The 20,434-nt window shown below is 34.9% G+C and overlaps 2 protein-coding genes across 5 annotated transcripts; both read left to right on the plus strand.

The window, feature by feature from the left end:
* Positions 1 to 820: 820 nt before the first annotated feature.
* Positions 821 to 2,874, plus strand: LOC103492995 (photosystem II 10 kDa polypeptide, chloroplastic). Of its 4 annotated transcripts, none has more exons than XM_008453604.3 (5): positions 821 to 1,105; positions 1,198 to 1,256; positions 1,352 to 1,407; positions 1,562 to 1,614; positions 2,628 to 2,874. In XM_008453604.3, exons 1-5 carry the CDS (start codon positions 952 to 954, stop codon positions 2,720 to 2,722), a joined length of 417 nt encoding a protein of 138 aa, XP_008451826.2. In that variant the 5' UTR covers positions 821 to 951; the 3' UTR covers positions 2,723 to 2,874. The 4 variants fall into 4 exon arrangements, with proteins under 4 accessions (XP_008451826.2, XP_050943007.1, XP_050943008.1 ...); XM_051087050.1 differs by having other exon boundaries at positions 823 to 1,105; positions 1,562 to 1,611; XM_051087051.1 differs by having other exon boundaries at positions 843 to 1,105; positions 1,358 to 1,407.
* Positions 2,875 to 11,743: 8,869 nt separating this feature from the next.
* LOC103492997 (uncharacterized) lies at positions 11,744 to 20,194 on the plus strand. Its single transcript, XM_008453605.3, has 4 exons — positions 11,744 to 13,049; positions 13,299 to 13,448; positions 18,398 to 18,583; positions 19,791 to 20,194. The coding sequence occupies exons 1-4, from the start codon at positions 12,039 to 12,041 to the stop codon at positions 19,869 to 19,871; spliced, it is 1,428 nt and encodes a 475-aa protein (XP_008451827.1). The 5' UTR covers positions 11,744 to 12,038; the 3' UTR covers positions 19,872 to 20,194.
* Positions 20,195 to 20,434: the final 240 nt, after the last annotated feature.

Below are 20,434 nucleotides of genomic sequence, written 5' to 3' on the forward strand. Positions count from 1 at the left end.
TTTGGTAAGTTATTCTCTCATTTAAGATTTATTATATGTCTTTAATATCGTTATTTTTTAAATTTACCATTAGATACTATTTATTAGTTTTAACAAAAATATATATTAACAAAGTTCTTAAGTACAAGGCACGTCTTTATCTATCTAGTATCACAATACCAATATCATAAACTAACTTAGCAATGCTTCCTTTAGACCCAAAGTTCAAGCTCCACCCTTTACTCGAATGTATTATCAACCCTTCATAATAGATATTTTCGAGGAAGTTATAAATGGTTTAAACTTGGCCACTAAATTTGAAAAACAAAAACAAAGATTTAAATTATTGAATACACTTTCAACATTTTTTTATTATTATTAAAACATAGTTTTTGTTAGTTAAACAAACAAGGTAGGTTGTACATGTGAATTAATTTTTAAAGAATTTAACAAATTAGATTTTATTGAAAGCATTCCCTTTCATATTGTACATAAAATGTGCAAACATCTCAATACGAATTATTTCGCCTCATTTGATGTCAATCTAGATGGTTCGATATTATCACTACTTCCATCAATGTATTGTTATTAGTATTTGAAATTTATGTGGTGTTCGTAAATTAAAAGGAATTTACGTGGTCTTAGTTTTACAAGACACAAAGAGCCAAAATAACACAACGTTTTAAAATTCAATTAAAAAATCCAAACGAAAAAAAATCACAGCCGTCAAAACCAAACATCAACGGCCATCGTTTAAACTTCAACAGAAGCGGCTAAAATAGTTCGCCAAAAGATTCCGATAACACAATAAGATTATATCCAGATTCCTGCCATTCACGAAATGCCACGTGTCGCCCTACCAATCACACTTCTCAGATTATCAAGCTCTGAGTTCCGTTTTGCGCCATTGCAAATTTTCGAGCTAAAGAAGAAGAAGAAGAAGAAGAAGAAGAAGAAGCTTATCGATCGGAAATGGCGGCCTCAATGATGACCTCAGTGAGTCTTAAACCAGCTCCCTTCACCGTCGAGAAATCGGTGAGAGGTCTTCCATCTCTGGCGAGAAACTCCGCCTCCTTCAAGGTCGTCGCCAGTGGTGGGAAGAAGATCAAGACCGACAAACCATACGGTAAAATTAGCTACCCATTGATGCGATATTTGGCTTTTTGGAAACTGTTAGGGGATTGATTTTAGGTTTATTTACGATTCTGACTCGTATAGGAATCAATGGTTCGATGAATTTGAGGGATGGAGTTGATGCATCGGGAAGGAAGCCCAAGGTTAGAATTCCCATCGGCGATTCTGCCGTTTTGGTAATCTTGTTAGCTACTCTGTAGTCTGTAATTCATTCTGTTTTGGAATTTGATTGATTTAGGGAAAGGGAGTGTACCAATTTGTCGACAAGTACGGAGCCAATGTCGATGGTTACAGGTGAAACATCTGGCTCTGATTTTGTTCTTAGTTTTCTGAATTTGAAAATCAACCTGAATTCAAAGCGTTATTGTTCATGTTTAATTTGAAAATCTTTCATTATCATGTATCAACAAATTAAACCTTACGTGTATTGTATTCTCCACTTTTGCAGTCCCATCTACGATACCAAAGACTGGTCTCCAACTGGTGATGTCTATGTTGGTGGTAAGTTCTTCCTCCACTTTTGAATTTGCAACCCTATTTTTTTTGCATCTTTCATGCATATGATATATATATATATATATATATATATACACACATACAGAATACAGAAATTTGAATTTTATACATTAGTTATTTGAATTGAATGTGGCTGGTGAATGAATTTACAATTGATTATTTATTTTGTGAATTACATAGGCAAAGGGATTGTAAAGAGCCGAAATCATGAATTAATGGTATTGGAAAGAGGGTTTTCAAGTGCTACGGTTTTCTCAGTCAGAATGATTGATTTTCATTTTTTAATCATGAATTTCTAATATTATTGACTCCGGATGGAGTTCATCTATTTTCTTCCCTTAGAATTTATCTTTTATTTTATTTGATTTGTTGTTGCCATAACAAATACAATTTTTAAATATATATCGTTTTTTACGTAAAAAATTCAAAGTCAAATAACTTTGCCCATTTTAATATTTTATGCATAAAAACTGACTTGATTTGAGCATTCTATACCTGTCTAACAAATTTCAACCCTTGGTAATTCATTTTGTGGGGACAAATTTAGGAACGCTTGATCACAATAAATAGGGGGAGTACATGACAATTAAAGTTATAGATTACAATAGGTCATTCATTTTATATATTCTTAACCCTCTCTTTTGTATAAACTCAAAGTTTTAAAAAATAAAGTATTGTTTTTTTATAAGATAAAAAATAAAGTATTGTTATAAATTAAAATAGTTTACAATGTTTCCATTAGAATTCAGCCATTCTTACTTTAGAAGCAACTAGCATGTTAAGTTACTTTTTGATCCAACGATGTGCATTTGCCTTTTACTTTATAGATAGTTCTAATGTAAATATCCATGCAGAAAACTTACATAAAAATTATGTTAACAAACAGAAGTTAGTATCAATACCTTGTGTGAAAAACGGATACTAATGAAATATGGAATTGCATTGTGATTGAACATGAACATATTTGTTGATATATTGTGGACAACATTGAATTTCAGGTACTACTGGGTTAGCCATTTGGGCAGTGACTTTGGCTGGTCTTCTTGCTGGAGGTGCTCTTCTTGTGTACAACACCAGTGCTTTGGTGCAGTAAGGTGGAGGGAAAGTTAAAAGTCTTGTTTTTTCTTCACATTAGTTTTTGTAGCATGTTATTATTATGAACATACATTATTATTAAGAAATTCTGTGTGTAATTATCTGGATAATTGCTTCATAAATGCTTGGTAAGATAATTCTTCTCGTTCCCATCTTTTATCTTCTTGTTTTTTTCCTTTACTTTGTATATTAGGGTTGGCACCGAGTTTGAAATCACCTTTTGGATATAGTACTATTTTAAGTCTAAAAATTCTTCTACTAATTAAAGTAGTTTTTTGAGTGTTTATTGTTAATCGAGGTGTAGTGTTTTTAGCTTAAAATATATACCTTGATCCGAATGTTTAAATGTTCGAATTTCTTCCTCTAATTCTGTGTTGGATAGGTCTTTTATTTATTAAGCACTTCTGTTATATGAATTTCTTATTAATTATCCAGATGATAGTTTCAAATTTTTATTAAATTACATTTCATAATTGTAAGATTTCATGGGGTTAATAAGATGACAAATGTATATATAAGCAAACACTTCTGACTTGGTATTGGGAAGCCAAACTAATCTATCTAATGAAATTCATCTTGTTATCGCAAACATTAAGCATCTCACCACTAGCATGGATACAATGACAATTCATTTGGTTTACTTGTTGCCTCACTCACTTGTGAATCATGTTTGAATCAATTGTTTACAATTTCTATCAGATTAGATTTCCATTGGAGCCTTCCTTATTCTTTGAAATGTCATTTTTTATTTTTAGATGTCGTTTCATAATTATTTAGTTTTATTTCATAAAAAAATTAAACTCATTTTCTCTCCTTTTTCTTTTTTGAAAGTTTGGAGTTCGAAGAAGTATTTGTATGTTTACTTTTCTTAATAGACTTAATTTTAAAAAATCAAAAACAAAGAATCAAACGGTTATCAAACATGATTTAACATTTTTCTTTAAAAAAAATTTCTTATGTTATTTATGTCTTTTCACCTTAAAAGAACTAAAGTAGAATATAAGGATTTGATGCATGTATATGTATATCTGTGTATATGTACATCTGTATATATGTATACGTATGGATGAACTAGCGTCATGGACGTTATCATTTTTGATATAACAATTGCTATGCAAAGATAATAATTCCCAACCATCTCCACAAACCTATTATTTGTTCACCAACTATGCAAAGATATAACAATTGCTCAATCATTTTCGATACTAACAAATTTACCATGAAGGCCAAAATTAATGGCAACTTTTATTCCAAAGCCCTAGTGTGAATGGACTTTATCCAATCACTTCATATGTCTCAGATTAGCTAGAAAAACTCACCAACTGCATGCTCTGCAATACAGTCATCCTCTAAGATCTCCTTTACCCTATGGCACAACCGACTCGATCATCCTCACTCACAAATATTAAACACAGTTCTACATTCCTAAACCCTTCCTTCTTGTACAAAAGCATGCATATGTGAATATTGCTTGTACGGAAAAATGCATAAACTTCCTTTTCCCCCCTCATATTCTACTACTAAGTTTCCCTTACAAATCATTCATACTGATGTATAGGACCCTGCCCCTGAAATATCAATAAATGGCTTTAAATACTATGCCTCCTTTGTTGATGATTTCACCGAATATACTTGGATCTTTCCAATAGCAAAAAAATATGATGTAAATGATGTCTTTAAACACTTCAAACCATTAGTAGAAAATCAAATTTCCTCTCGCATCAAAACTCTCAGATTTGATGGAGGATGCAAAATCGTCAACCAAAATCTATCATCCTTCCTCACCAAAAATGTCATATCCCACCAAAAATCATGTCCCTACACTCTTGAACAAAACGGCGTAGCCGAAAGAAAACACTGTCACATCATAAAAGTAGTCATCTCCCTAATGACCCGTGCATCCATCCCAACCAAATTCTAGTTTTTTGCCTCTATCACAGCCGTGTATCTCATAAATAGACTTCCCTATCAAACCATTCAAAATAAAACTCCCTTTGAATGTCTATTCAATCAACCTCCTGACTATAAACATCTAAAAATATTTGGTTGTGTCTACTACCCTTTACTAAAACAATACAATGCTGCTAGCATGAGCTTAGCTCAACTAGCATTCGTATATACCTATAGACAAGAGGTCCTATGTTCAAATCTCCCCACCCTTGCGCTTATTACAATACCTTTCAAAAAAAAAAAACAATTCAATACTCATAAACTCCAATAAGATTGTTTTCATGTCTATGAAACTGTATTCCCTTATCAACAATAACCCCATAGAACAGTAACACAAAAGATAACCATAAAAAACCTACAAAATCCCATTAAATACCTTTATCCATATTCCTAAAAGACTCCTCACCTATCTCAAATGTGATTAATGAAAGTGCACCCTATTATGCTAACAACTAGTCCTTTACAAACAGATGAATCCTATCTAAACAGTGAAAAACCAAATAATGAAACTAAAATAGACACAAATGCACCCAATATAAACTCAATTGCTCATCCAATGAAAACCATAAGCAAATCTCACTACAAGAAGTGGGGAGACTCCAGACGCGTAAAAACGTCGGCGAAAGTGGTAAAGATGTCGGGAAATGAATTCTCGACGCAAAAAGAAACATCAAGAAGACCATCGAAAGAAAAGCATCGGGAGATCGATTTCTGACGCATCACTAACAAGGCGTCACGAATAATCTTCTCCCGACATTGTCTTTACCGGCATCTTCGATGCGTTGGCAATAAGTCATCCCCGATGTCCACAATTCTGACGTCATCTATGCATCGGGAATAACTATCTCCGACGCAACATTTGCACCATATTCCCGATGTTTGTACTGGATCGGAAAATATTTTAAATATGTAATTTTTATTTTTTTCTTGAAATTTTCCTGTAAGATATATTTCTTGAAATATTTGTATTCGTTTTCGATTCAATTAAGAAAAATTCAAAATAAATTAGTAAATTACGAAATACAAACATAAATTCAACAAAAAAATTAAATGTCCATAATACAAAGAAGTTTCATAAAATGTAAAAACGTTCATAATAAAAATGAAAAAATAATTCCTCGTTAAAAAAAAGCGCAAAGAAAGCCGTACTTCATAACGTACGTCTCCTAACAAGCCTTGAATGTCATTTTACACCGTAGGTCCTACAATGATACAAAAGTGACTAAGTTTAGTACATATATATGCATATCATCATTGTATACTGTCATTTCAAGAATTTAAGAATGATAGAAACATATATACGTACTGCAAAGCTAGGGATTATGTGGTAGTTCTTGTTGTGCCTGAGTCATGTCCTCTATGAGCTTCCACATTCATTCCACTTATGAAACTAATGCTTCGTGATTTTTTGTCTGTTCTTCAATTCGTTGCATAGCTTGATGAAGCTTAGCCTGTAATTGAAGTTCTACTGTGGACTGCGGGCCTTAGGCTTGGATCTCCAACCAAGGTCTTTTGAGTAGCCCGGTCGTCTACCCAACACCGTCTTGCACATCTTGTCCCCAAAGAGTGGCTGGCTACCCTCAAAGGTAGGCTGGGACTAGAGTTCTAGCATTTGATGCTACAATAAATTTAGAAACTATCTTAGTAAGTAAAAAATATATTATATATTAAAGAGGATAAATAAGAGCAAAAGTGTAGCTTGGATAACTTACATGCGCATCCTCTGTAGCCTGGGACACGAATGTTCCATCTCGAATGTGTGTTTGTCAAAACAACATCACACAGTCAACCGACTCCTCTCTTTGCTCAGCGATCTCGTGCTATCGTCATTGTAGAAACGACTTTGTAGCCTTGTTCGTCCGTGATTCCTCCTGCATGAAAACAATTATATTGTTTATTTCTTATACATATTAAAAGTTGGAATCATAATTAACCACAAAGGGTTCAGTAGCTCACTTGGAATGCACGGCTCATGTAGTGGTTATAGAGGTAGTGTCAACCCTCATCACGTCCCACCAATAGGTGTAGTGGGTTGGCACGAGCCTCCTCGAGGTCGCTGTACTTTTTGAAGTGCCTATGACAGTCGTCCTGAAACTCTTTAAAAGTGTTGAGCATCTGATGCCCAACGTACCTATTCATTGCTTAATAATTGAAATTAAGCATAAAAACCTGCTACATATTACAAAAACAACACATTAGCTTGGTTAACTTAAATATGTTTCAAATGAAATCATAAATGTAGAGTGGACTTACTTGGAGGTCACCCTTGATGACCTTGATGTATTTTCTGTCTATGTCCGCCCACTTAAGCGAGAAATGTCTTTCGCACACACATGCCTATCGCTTGGTTAAAGTGAATGGCGTGTAGGGAAATAAGCTTCTCTGCGTAAGGGGGCGATCGTCATCAGAATTCGCCCATTGACTGCAACGTAGTGCTCCAACTCTAAGATTCGAGACTGTGCACGTCTCCTAAGAGTTGAAGACGCAGATGGTTGAGAAGTACCTACTTAATAAATTATAAGAACATATAATGTTAGAAAAAAAGTTGAAATAATCTTAAGTTAAAATGTATACCATTATTAGACTCACTCGAATTGTCACCCATTGACGACGACCTCCCGTAAGGTTACCTAGATCCTCTACAAACTCGAGGAATATGACATCCATCTTATCAAAACCGCGTGGGAATAATGACATAGTGCCTGTGGACATAGAAAATAAACATTCAATAAGTAAATACGAATAACCGTGGTATAACTCATTATGTGCTTCATTCAATAAGTCCTGAAATATGTTTGTTGCATATTCATCTATATCTACCCAATATTCCTCGACATTTCATCTTCCAAACGACCTTCCTCCATTTTCTTTTTCTATTCAATTGGGCTTGTAAATCATTCAGGATACGAAACATATCATCTTCTTCATCAAAGTGTCTACTACTAGTTCCTTCATCAAAAAGGGTTACTACTAGTTCTTTCCTCAAAGTTTTCTGTACCTCTAAAGCTTAATGACTATCCATGATACCCCTATTCTATGTAGTAGGGAGATATTTCAATAGTTAGAAGATGTCGTTCCACACCCTCTAGTGAGTTCCAATTTAAGTTCATACATCTCTTGCATGGACACTTTATTCGTCCGTAGGCATCAACGTGAAACTTGACAAATTCTAAAAATTGGGTCAATTTCTCTCTATACTCAAGGAAAAACTTATTCCAAAGTTTCATCCAACCTTTGTCCATCGTTTAAGTCCCTAAAACATAAATATGTTTGATTAGAAACATATTCCTCACCTCTCACATCCTAAACTTACTCCCCTAAATATATAATCTCTCAAAATTTTCACTAAAACTAACTTCAAACTACGGAGGCTACCATAACTATAGGATAGCCAGCACAACCTAATTATTAACTACAAACAACTTCAATCTTCGCATCCTATCCACCCATTCCAACAACGCAACCTTACAAGCTATCCTATTACCACTCCTTCAAACCCTCAAAAATACAAATAAATTCAAAACAAGAAGGCTACCATAACTGTAGGATAGCCATCCCAAATCAACAACAAATTTATTCAAAACTACTAATAAATAAACTATTAGAATTGAACTAAAGGCTACTAGGCTACCATAACTGGAGGATAGCTAAAACTAATCTTAACACATATTATAAAATTTTTAACACAATAATAACCATCGTCCCCTCCCCCTCAAATTTTCAACTCTAATCCCTCAAATTTTCAATTAAAACCCTTCACCCCTTCAAAATTTCAATTCAACCCCCCTCCCCCCAACAAAATTTCAATTCAACCCCCCTCTAATTTTCAACCCACCCCTTTCAAATATTCAATTAAACCCCCACTCCCTCTCTTCAAATTCAACCTTCACATTCAAAATTTCAACTTCAAAAACCAAAATCTATTCCTAAACAATAGCCTAATACTAATTCATCATTAAAATCCTAAAACTAATTTTAAAAAATAAAAACCTAAACTATTTAAATAAACCTAACCTAAACTAACATTTTTTAAGGATTTAGGATTTTAAACTTACTTCAAATAGAGATGTGCAGTGACAGATGGTGAGAGAGGCACAACGGTAGGCTTACGGCAGTGAGGGCAACGATGACGACACTAAAAGTTTCTCTTCTCTTCGTTTCGGCAACCGAATTGATCTCTCTTCCTTTTTCACTTTTGTTTTGGTTCTGTGTTTCACAAAACTGAAACATCTATTTTATAAGAAAACTCCCGACGTAGCACGAAAACATCAGAAAATCCCCTTACTCCCGACGCCATTTCCGACAAATCACTAATGGCATCGAGATCTCTCATTACTTCCAACACCATTTTATACGAATAAAAAATGGCATCGATAGCTCTCCTTACTCCCGATGACGTCCCCGACGCCATGCAAAATGCGTCAGAAATCTCTATATGACATAATTATTGTTTGAAAATTTCTGAATGATTGTTTCTGACACGTGCATGAGGCATCGGGATAAGTTATTATTCCCAACGCCCTACACCTAAACATCGAAAATGTTGTCCTATTTTTCGATGACTCTATCACGAACGTCGGAAAAAGGTGCTTGCCCAACGTGTGAAAAGTGACATTAGGATAAGGCATATTTTACGATGTTGTTTCTTTCGACCCCTTTTTGTGCGTAAAAAAAACCTCGATTTCTTGTAGTGTTTGGTATCTCAAAGAAGAAAGTCTTTGTTGCTGCAATCCATCTTTCCAAAAACTCTGTTGGTGAAAATGAACCAAGCTTTTACACCCAAGCATCAAAAGAATTAGTCTGGTAAGCTGCAACGAAAGAAGAATATGATGCTCTACTAAAACAAATAATATGAAGACTCACCAATTTAACACGAAATAAATTAGCCATTTGGTGCAAATAGGTATACAAAACAAAGGGACATCCCAATGGAACCATTGCTAGAGATAAAGCAAGGTTAGTTGCCAAGGGATACCATCAACAAGAGCGCATAGATTTCGAAAAGACATTTAGCTCAGTCATAAAAAAACCTACTATTCGTATAGTTCTCTCTTTAGCTGCACATTTCGAATGGAAACTAAGGCAACTTGATGTAAAAAATGCCTTCCTACATGATGAACTATGTGAAGAAGTCTACATGCAACGACCACAAGGCTTTATTGACGAAACAAAACCAAACCTAGTGCGCAAACTCCTAAAAATCATTATATGGCCTCAAACAAGCCCCTCGAGCTTGGTTTGAATGCTTCAGAACTCACTTACTGACACTTGGCTTTAATGCTTCAAATGTTGATAGCTCATTGTTTGTTCAAAAGTTTTGAGAATCTACTACTTATCTTCTACTTTATGTAGATGACATCATAATAACAGATGATGATCAACCATATATCAATGTGTTAATAAATCAGTTGTAGAAAAAGTTTGATATTATTGACTTAGGAATGTTGAAATATTTTATGGGGCTCGAAATTCTAAGAAACTCATTTGGTATCTTTTTCACACAAACAAAATATGCTAAGGATGTATTATAGAGGTTCAGAATGAATGGATGCAAACCATGTAATGCTCCAATTGATATACATTCCTTTAGTGATAAACCAGACAATTCCATGTTCAAATGAAGATGCAACAACCTACATAGCTTGGAGCGCTCCAATATCTTACTTTTACTTGACCAAACATTACCTTCTCAGTGAGCAAACTATCACACTTCATGCAATCACCTGCTTATTGCCATCTCATAGCAGCAAAAAGAGTACTAAGATATATCAATGGAACCACTTTGAAAGGCATACTCTTAGAAAAAAATCCACTCATCCATTTAGAATAAAATGCATTCTTGAATTCAGATTAGGCAGTAAACAACCTTGACAAAAGGTCAACCACGGGCTTCATCATCTACCTTGGAGAATCCAATATCGTGGGCTACCAAAAAGCAGTCCATCGTGTCTTGGAGTTCAATAGAAGCCGAATATAGATCCCTTGCAACAACGACTTCTGATATATTTCTGATTCAACAACTCCTCCGAGACTTACATATATTTGGAAGAGAACCTCGTTGTTATGGTGTGACAATAAGTCTGCCATCCAACTTGCTCATAACCCTGTCTTCTATGGTCGAACCAAACATATAGAAGCAGACTTTCACTTTATAAGGGAAAAAGCTGTTCAAAATGACATTACACTTCTGTACATTCCTTCAATTGAACAACCTACTGATATATTCATAAAACTACTCACTATCGATCGCTTGCACACTCTTCGATCCAAACTCATGCCTTAAGCCTAAAGAGCATCAGTTTGAGGGAGGATGTTATCATGTACAGTTAGCATGTATTAAATTGTTGATATTAGTTTTCATTTTGTTTTCTCCGAACCGTATTGTAAAAAGGGTAAATTTATCTATTTTAGGGTAAATTTTAGGGCAAATTTATCTATTCTTAAAATTTATAATATTTTAATATTTTAATTCTTTGGTGTTGTTGGTGGATTTTTAATATTTTAATTCTCATTTAATGTTGACCCGTTTATTATATTAATTGCTTTCAAATTTTAATACAACATTTTAATCAAGAATTAACCATAGTATCAAGGGATAGTTGCAAATGTAGCAATTATATTCAAAATAATTAAGTATATAGCAACATTTTAAAAAAATTGCAAATATAACAAAATCTGTCAAAATCTATCGATGATAAAAGTCTGACTAATAGACCATGTAGTAAATGATGGTCTATCACTGATAAACCATAAGAGTCTATCAAGGATAGAGTCTATCATTGATAGACTTTGCTATATTCACAATTTTTTTTAAAATATTGCTACATACTTAATAATTATTCTAAATATTGCTACCTATTATAATTACTCTAGCATGAATCCAAACTAAACGGGCTTTTCACTGACTCTTTTGATTTCTCATCTTTCCATCTAAATATTATCATCCTCTATTTACTTTATAAGAATTATGTACCCATTTTTATAAAAAGAAAAAAAATTATACGAGTGACCTTAATTGAATGATATACGAGTCAAAATGTAAAAAGAAAAAAAGAAAAGAAAAGAAAAGAAAAAGAAGAAGAAGAAGAAGAAGAAGAAGAAGAAGAAAGTAACTATAATATATGTAAAGTTTTGAGTTTTATGTTTTTTTTCTTCTTTGTTTTCTTGGCCGTCTTGGCGCCCTAATTCATGAACACGGGGAGATTTTGGTTGGCGAAAGAAATCACGATCACTGTCGAAGGGCGGCGCTGCTAAATCCCAATACCAATCTTAAACCCTTACGTTTTTCTGTTCATCAACTAAACTAAACTCTTCGAAACTGTTCCTTTCCATTTCGTGCTTTTTTTTTTCTCAGTGAAGTCTAGATGAGTAGATCAATCGGAAGAAAGGTTCCAGGATTTTCACTTCTATCCAATGCCAACAAACTAGGCGTTGTGCCTTTTTCTTCTTCTTCTTCCGGTGGTCATGGTCGTGGCCGAGGTCGAGGTGCCTTTCCTTCCGGACCCTTTGATTTCACTCCTCCAGTCCCCAGTCAAGAACATCCAAATGCCTCTAAACAAGAACCTATAGATTCTCGTCCTACTCCTGGGCTTGGTCATGGCCGTGGTATACCAACTCCTTCCTCCCCAATTCGTCCATCTTTCTCTTCCTTTTCGCCCTCTGTCAGGCCCTCGTCTGTTGGTCGGGGTAGAGGTGATGCTTCGCCATCGATTCGGTCCCCTCCCGAGCCAGATTCAGAGCCTAAGAAACCTGTGTTTTTCTCGAGGAATAATGCAGGGGACTCTGCTGCAAGTACTTCACTTGGCGGGTTACACAGGGTTTCGGGAGAGAGAAACTTGCCTGATTCTTTGCATTCTGGGTTTTCTGGTGTTGGACGAGGAAAACCCATGAAGCAACCAGTCCCGGAAGATCAACCAAAGCAGGAAAATCGTCATCTTAGACCTAGACAAGAGGGGGATGGCCGTGGAGCTGGCGGGCGTGGAAGGGCTCGTGGCGTTGAACCAAGGATAGGCCGTGGTGAACCATGGAGGAACACTAATAGGATGGCGTCAAGGGGCGGGCCTGATGGTGAAGTTGGTGGTGGTCGAGGAAGTAGCGGTTACCGGGGCAGAGGCGTCAGAGGGCCGTTCAGACGGGGACCAAGGGGGTCATTTAGAACTGGGGAGAGATGGGACAGAAGAAGTGGTCAAGATAAGGAGGATGGATATGCTGCTGGACTTTATTTAGGCAACAATGAAGACGGTGAGAGGCTGGCAAAGAAGGTTGGTCCTGAAATTATGAACCAACTGGTTGAAGGGTTTGAAGAGATGAGTGGTAGAGTGCTGCCTTCGCCATTGGAGGATCGGCTTTTGGACGGGATGGATATCAATTTTATGGTGAACATTTCCTGTGTCTTTTTTCTTTTTTGTCCCCGTTTTTCCTCTCTATGGACATATGGACTAAGGATTAACTCTAAACTGTTTTGACATAATTGAAAAGTTTACTGTTTTCGATGTTTGTGATCGGGTGACGAATTAAATAGTGTGCTTGGTTGAATTATCACAAACCTGATTTTGTTCAGTTCTTTCAAGAAAAATGTTGAGATTGGATCAATGCTCGGTTATGACTCTCTTTCTGTATGGCAGATCGAGTGTGAGCCGGAGTACTTGATGGGAGATTTTGAAAGTAACCCTGATATTGATGAGAATCCACCAATTTCTCTTCGGGATGCATTTGAGAAGATGAAACCATTTTTAATGGCGTATGAAAACATCCAAAGCCACGAAGAGTGGGAGGTATCTTTTTCTGTTATGACTTCATGTTTTCGTTCTTTTGTTCCTGCCAACGTCTTTTCTACTTGTTAATTTGTGCTTTGGGTCTGACTGAAGTATTTATGTGTGTTATTTTTGTGGTTTTAGTGTACTGATGAAAAGATCCACTGTACTCTGTTTACGTTGGTTCTTCCTGGATTTTCCCTATTATTACATATTATATTTATCTAATACAGGTAGAGATGCAAAAGTGTTACAAAGTATATAGACTACTCACATCAATTTCTTTTACTTAGGGTCTGTTTAGTTTGCAATCTGGATTCTGGATTCTGTTTAATGTTTTCAGATTCACTAAGGCAGATAACTCTACTTCTGTTTTTGAAAACTATTTTTGGATTCTGTGATCTAAATAGTACAAATTTTGAAAACAACATTTTTATGGTTTCTGGTTATGAACCCCTTTTTTTAAAAAATCAATATATGTATCATGTAATGAATTATATGTTAAATTACATTAAAGTCAAAGTTTAGTCCCTAGGACTTATGATAAAGTCAAAACTTAAAAAGTTATTTTCATATGCAGTCCCTATTGTTTGTTAATTCTCTTAATTAGTTCCTACCTTAGGGATTATTTATTACGAAACTTTTATCAAACCATAGGGGGTATATTCTAATTATAAACCATAAGACCTAAACTTTAACTTTCCAAACTATATGGACCAAAATTTCAAAATTTCTTATAAATTATGTAATATTGGAAAACAAAAATTATACAATCTTTTTTAACATAAAAACATGTTCATTAATACATTAATGATAATTTATTATCAACTAATATTTATTGGACAGCTACAACTAGTTTACAATTGTTTAAATCAGAATCCAATTTTTGAGATCTACTACCAAATACATGTATGAAAACATGAAATACAATTTTATTTTTGTTTAATCCCTTGTTTTCAAAATTTATGTTTTCAGATTCTCTACCAAACAAGCCCTTTATTGCTCTTGTCTTGTTTATTTCACGACAGTAGTGTTTAAGCTGACATTTTGGAGAATCACATTCCCAAGTTTTCTTAGGGGTTTTATTGAGAAAATTGAACACTGTACAAACGAAAGGACTAGATGCTAAAAAGAGCCTAAATTAGAGTAGCCCACAAGAACAAAATAAGGGAATTACTGGTAGTGACTGCAGTTGTTAGAATGAGAAAACAACGGGAAGTTACAGAAAAGCTCTATGCAAACACTTTGACTATGAGGGATTATCGATTCTAATATCAATGAAACCTATATATGTTTTATCCCTGAAAAAGTGAACGCAGGGGATTGGGAAACTTTAATCCATGAACCATGTTAGCAGCTTCTTATGGGATTGATTATTTTGCCTAGGTGTTGACATATACATTGAAAAAGGTTCTGTCTAAGAACACCTCAAAGTTTGAAGATGATTTTATGATGAGAGAAGTTATGGATGGGGTCCTTGTTAATGATACTATTGAGAACTATATAACTTGTTAGTGAGAAAGAATCGTTTTCAAGATTGATTTTGAGAAAGACTATGATCGTGTGGATTTGGGTTTCTTGGATAAGGTGGTTTGAATGTACATTTTGGGCTTGGTTCAAGGTGAGATCTTGGATATGGAATTGCATTAGGTTTGTTGACCAATCTATTTCTGGTAAATAGTAAGCCTAGGGGTGGAGTTTTTGCCTCTACTGGGACTGGGATTAGGCAAGAGACATTATTCCTTATTGGAACAGGGTTTCGTTTTGGTTTCCACATGGGCGAAGAGTGGATTCACCATAAATAAATAAAAAAATAATAGGACTTGTATAACCAAAAAAGAGTGAGCAACTCAAGCATCAGGAAGGAGAAAACCCTATCCAAAGGAGGACTATGCGCATCCTTCCAATGTGTAAAATCACGAGGGTAAAATTTCTGGTGGTTGGAACACCACCAAGAAGCTGTACTGTATACATAATTCCAAAATAAAAAGACGTGTAGAAGGGTATTAAAAAAATACTCTAATTTCTTTCCTTCCAAACGATCCATGAAAAAGTACTATTGGTGCAGCTCCATGTTACCTTGGCTCTAGCCGTACTTTTCAGCCTTACCTGAGAGTCCAGCCACTTCAATACGTAATAACCAATCCTTAATTCCATTTGGAAGACACATTGACAAATGAAATTTCTAGGCAACCTCATCCACCCTCAAAATAATAAGGCAATGGGTGAAAAACTCATTATTTAACAATGGTTGCAGATCAAATTGAAGGAGAAATTACCCACCCAGAGGATTTTCTTTGGACTCTATTTGGCTCCATGTTGATACTTCTATACCAAAGAGTCCGAAAAGAAAACTTAACTTTCTTTGGGATTTTAAACTTCCATATCGTCTATACCATGAATTCAACCTTTTGGTTTTTAGTTTTTTGAGGACATTTTTTCTGGCTTGAGTTGCAATGCACTACTAATTATGAAAATTTCCCCCCTTTTTAGATTTGTATGGTATTCAAGGTCAATTGGATAAAGACTCAACTGGTTGGTTGGTATTAAGTATTATTTTGTTAAGTTGGATAGACGGAGTTTTAAGTTGGTGTCATTCTCACTAATTGCCTCAATCCCCCATTCACCTAATTGGTTTATATATTCAAGAACATTAGGAAGTTCACTTGTACCAAAAGGATTAAATTCCTCATATGATTCATCACACACTCTTGTTTTAATACTATGGACATGCTCCAAGAAAGATGCCCTTGGATCCATCTATATCCATCTTGGTGTTGTCTTTACAAAAAGAAAATGAATCCCAGAACCATAATTTTTCAAGACGAAGAAAAATCAGCTGGAGAAGTTCTTGAATTGGCTATTTTCAATGTTCTTTCTTTTTGGTATAAAAATTTACAGCCTTTACAAAGTAATAGTTTGAATTTTTTGTAACAAATTGAAGACATCTTTTGGGCCCCTTTTGTATCTTCTTTGATATTTCATTTAATGAATGAAATTCTTTCTTATCCAAAGAAAAACTAATTGCCTCGGTCTTTTTGGTCTTTGTTCCAATTGTTTTATACAAAGAAAGACTAATGTGCCCCTTTCCTTAGTTGGGTTGCCTTTTCTGAGCTTGGTATTTTGTGTTCCCTTGTAATTTTGCATTTTTTCGAATAAAAATTATTTAAAAAATCACCTTCTAGTAGTTCCAAGGTGGAAAAGATGATAAGAGATATTTTATCATTGGGTGTGGAAGAGGACTGGGCTGGGTGTTCCCATTCAGTTAGGCGTGGGCGGTTATTTTAAGCTTAATTGGGCATTGGGCAAGGTCTGAGGCTGAGCATTTGGACATGAAAATCTTGAGGTCTTTAGTACACCCTTGTTGGCCAAGCAGATGTGGCATTTCCCTTTTAAGTTCAATTTTGTGTCTCATAGGATTATCGTCTGTTTCGTTCCTTTTGCTAAGTTTTTGCAATTTTTCAATTGGGTACACTTGCTTGTTCTGTAGGACGGATCTTAGGTAGGGGATGGTTCATCACGCCTTTGATTCCTTCACTTGTATCATTTGTCTTCTATGAAGTTTGCTTGGTAGCTTCCATTATTCCTTGTATCTGGATTTCCATTAATGTTCTTTTTTTCTTGATAAGAAACAATATCCATTGATGTATGAAATTACAAAAGAATGGCACCAGCCCAAGCCAAAGGAGTTACTAGAGACTTCTCCAATTGGTCAAAGGAGATGTAAGGTTGTAAGAAATATAGAAAGATGTACACTTGCACCAAGACAGTAGTAAGATAGATAATATGTTAAAATAAACTGCGAAAAGAGCTTCTTTTTTCATTGAAGAGGCGGTCGTTTCTCTCCTTCCATAAAATCCATAAGAAAGCTCGAATCATATGCATCCACATTATCCTCCTTTTGTCTCTGAAAGGGTGGCGCATGAGTCTGCAAGTGAGGAGGCTCACAAGCTTGTTGGGAAGAGTTGTGGACCCTTAGAGGGAGAGGAATACCTCCTTCCATAATCTTCAAAAACACAATTGATGTAAAGGCGACTCAGTGTCTTGTTTACGGCATGACAAATATACAACAATGTGAGGAGAGAGCCATGTGAGGGAAGGGCCACTTTATTTTGTCACAAATGTTGGTGACGTTGTGGTTAATTTCCCAAAAGAAAGAATTTTACCTTTATCACTAAATATCACGTGTCTGGTTCTTATTAACAGGTTATGCCTTCTGATGATTGGGAGGTGTTGTATTGCCAGCCATTTTGGAATAAGAGAGTGATATTTGATATGATTAAACTGACTCTAGCTTTGTTAATCTCTGATAAATTTTGTGCTTATTTCTAGATAATTTGCTTCCTTAATAATAAGATGTTGGTCTACAGTCGTTTGATTGTGATTTTATCTAGTGATTAAGATTTTTGTGTTGGAGATGTTATAAATAAACTTATATTTACACCTACTACTTCTTTATTTTGATAATTTTCAAATATTGCTTTCCCTTGGCTTTAGAGTTAGAGAAGGTCACACCTGAAGATTTATACACTTCATCTTTCTTACAAAAGAAAAAAAAACTTGAAAATGTTTTCTTCTTGGCTAGTGCATTAATGGGCTTGGTGAGGTTACTAAATTTAAAGTTTGGCCTAGAAGCAACTTTTTTGAGGTTTCAAAACTCCAGGAATTAGGTATTTTGTTGTTGAGTGAGGTTATGTATGACTGGAAGTCCATACTATTCTCGACATTTAGTTGTGTTTTGCATTGAGCTCTTTGAAACTCAATATGAGTTCGAATTTTATAAGCATCCTCTTGGATTGTCATTCATTGATCTCTCTCTTGGTCTTTACCCTTTTCTTTTCTTGTTTATTTTAATTCCTACTAGAGAGGCTTTCTTATCTCCTCTTGGGTGGGAGGATAACATGAAAATATGATACGCTCCTTATAAGATGGTTCTTCTTCTTCTAACTTTTTTCATTTGGCTGTACAAGGAAATCGTGGAAGAAACCATGCAAAGCGTCCCATTGATGAAGGAGATAGTTGACGCTTACAGTGGACCAGATAGAGTAACTGCGAAGGAACAACAAGGGGAGCTGGAAAGAGTTGCAAAGACACTTCCACAAAGTGCACCTAATTCCGTAAAGCAATTCACCAATCGTGCTGTTCTTTCTTTGCAGGTTAGTGAAGCCACCTTAATGACTTATTATTCTGAATTATGTTTTAGAAACGAAAATAGGAAAAAAAAATTTTAAAATAAAAATCCAAGAAGCAATTCTAAGCTGGAAACATACGTTACAAATCACTATGGTGTGTTTACTGTGAAGTATATGCCAAACTTGTAATAATCAACATCCATGCATGCCATACTTTACATATTTTATGAGTAACCGTTACAATGAAGCAGAATGTATGACAGATAATAGTACATACAATTTAGTGTTGCTATCAAATATATAGTGCAATTAATTTAGAGTTAATAGTATTGAATGTCTTACAACAATTTATCATTTCTATGTCGAAGCTATTGCAAATAATTAATGTTTGGTAGAATTGTATAATTGCATCCTTATTGGGTATGTATTGCATACCTACAAGTTTCATTGATAGGAATAAATTGTTTGGATGTGGTGATGTAAAGGGAACAAGTAAAATTCATAGATCAATGAAATTGTTTCAATCTTACTTGAACATAATGTATCATATTCTATTTGTTGTACAATGTACAACTGTGTCCATGAGTTCTAATGAAATTGTTTTTCTTATAAAAAAGAAAGAATTGAAAAAGAAAAATGAAAAGAGAACTAAGTATTTGTGCAGAACGAAGACATGCGATGCTATTCTGTCCTCTTTGGTTTGAGTGTTTAGGGGAACTAGGTACTGATTTGTCTCTTATCAATGCGAAGCCCTTTAACTTGCATTGTTACTGAGCAATGGAAAATTCTGAGGAAAGAGCACTGGGTAGGAAGATGAATGACGAGGTTTTGAAACTGGCACAAAACTATGAAATGATGTAGGCTTAAATGCATCAGATACAGTGCAACTAGAATGGAAAAAAAAAAAAAAAAGAGAAATTTCATTTGGTTCTGCTTCAATAATCTTGAATTGATATAAATGAACTGTTCCGTATTGACTTGATCTGTTTATGGAGCCAATATCATTTTACACAACTGTTGTGTAAACACTGGGCAGCTCAACTTAACGTTGTTATGAGCTACCTAGATCCTGAGTCAAAATTTGCAAGTTCTAGCCACTTTTTGTTTAGCCTCTGTACACTATAGGTTTAATTGACATTTCCTGTCTATGTTGCATATTAGTGAGTAATACATTAGGCTTTGACATTCAATATGAAGATAATGCTAATTTGTACAATTCTTCTATTTGCAGAGCAACCCAGGGTGGGGATTTGACAAGAAATGCCAGTTTATGGACAAACTTGTTGGGGGGTTCTCCCAGCGATACAAGTAGATTTACTTGTTTCATCAAAAGGACATCAAGAAATTATAACTTACACTCAACTAAAAAAAAGCTACTTGCTAAATTGGTCTACATCTGTTCTTTAGTCTTGGGATTTAATTTTAGCTCATGAGATTTTCAGAAGTTTTGCACTTGACCTTTCTGTTGTGTCTCAATGATGGTCTTTTGTAATCAATATTGCTGCAATAGCCATTGTTTGAGTACTGCTTCATTTTTTTTTTTGGGGAAGCAATAATTGCATTTGTTTTTATCAACATGATGCACTGAGAATAGTTCTTTTGTGTTGTACAAAATCTCTCATTTATTTGCTGCTCTTTCACTCTCCCTTCTTATCCTAAAGTTTTACTTCTAAAACTTTTGTTTTTAATTACTTTTTTCCTTTTTCTGTTCTATTGAGTTTGAGCAGTGAAGTGATTAGCGAGTATTTGTAAAATGAATGCATATGGTTGAGTTGATATGATAGTCTGAAGCCTTCAACGTTTTGTTTTTTATTTAGCCAACTTACTTTTATCTTCTACTAATGATTTATTTCCGAACTGTATTGAGTATATATG

This window comes from Cucumis melo, chromosome 7, assembly GCF_025177605.1.
Source record: "Cucumis melo cultivar AY chromosome 7, USDA_Cmelo_AY_1.0, whole genome shotgun sequence".
Lineage (NCBI taxonomy): Eukaryota > Viridiplantae > Streptophyta > Magnoliopsida > Cucurbitales > Cucurbitaceae > Cucumis > Cucumis melo.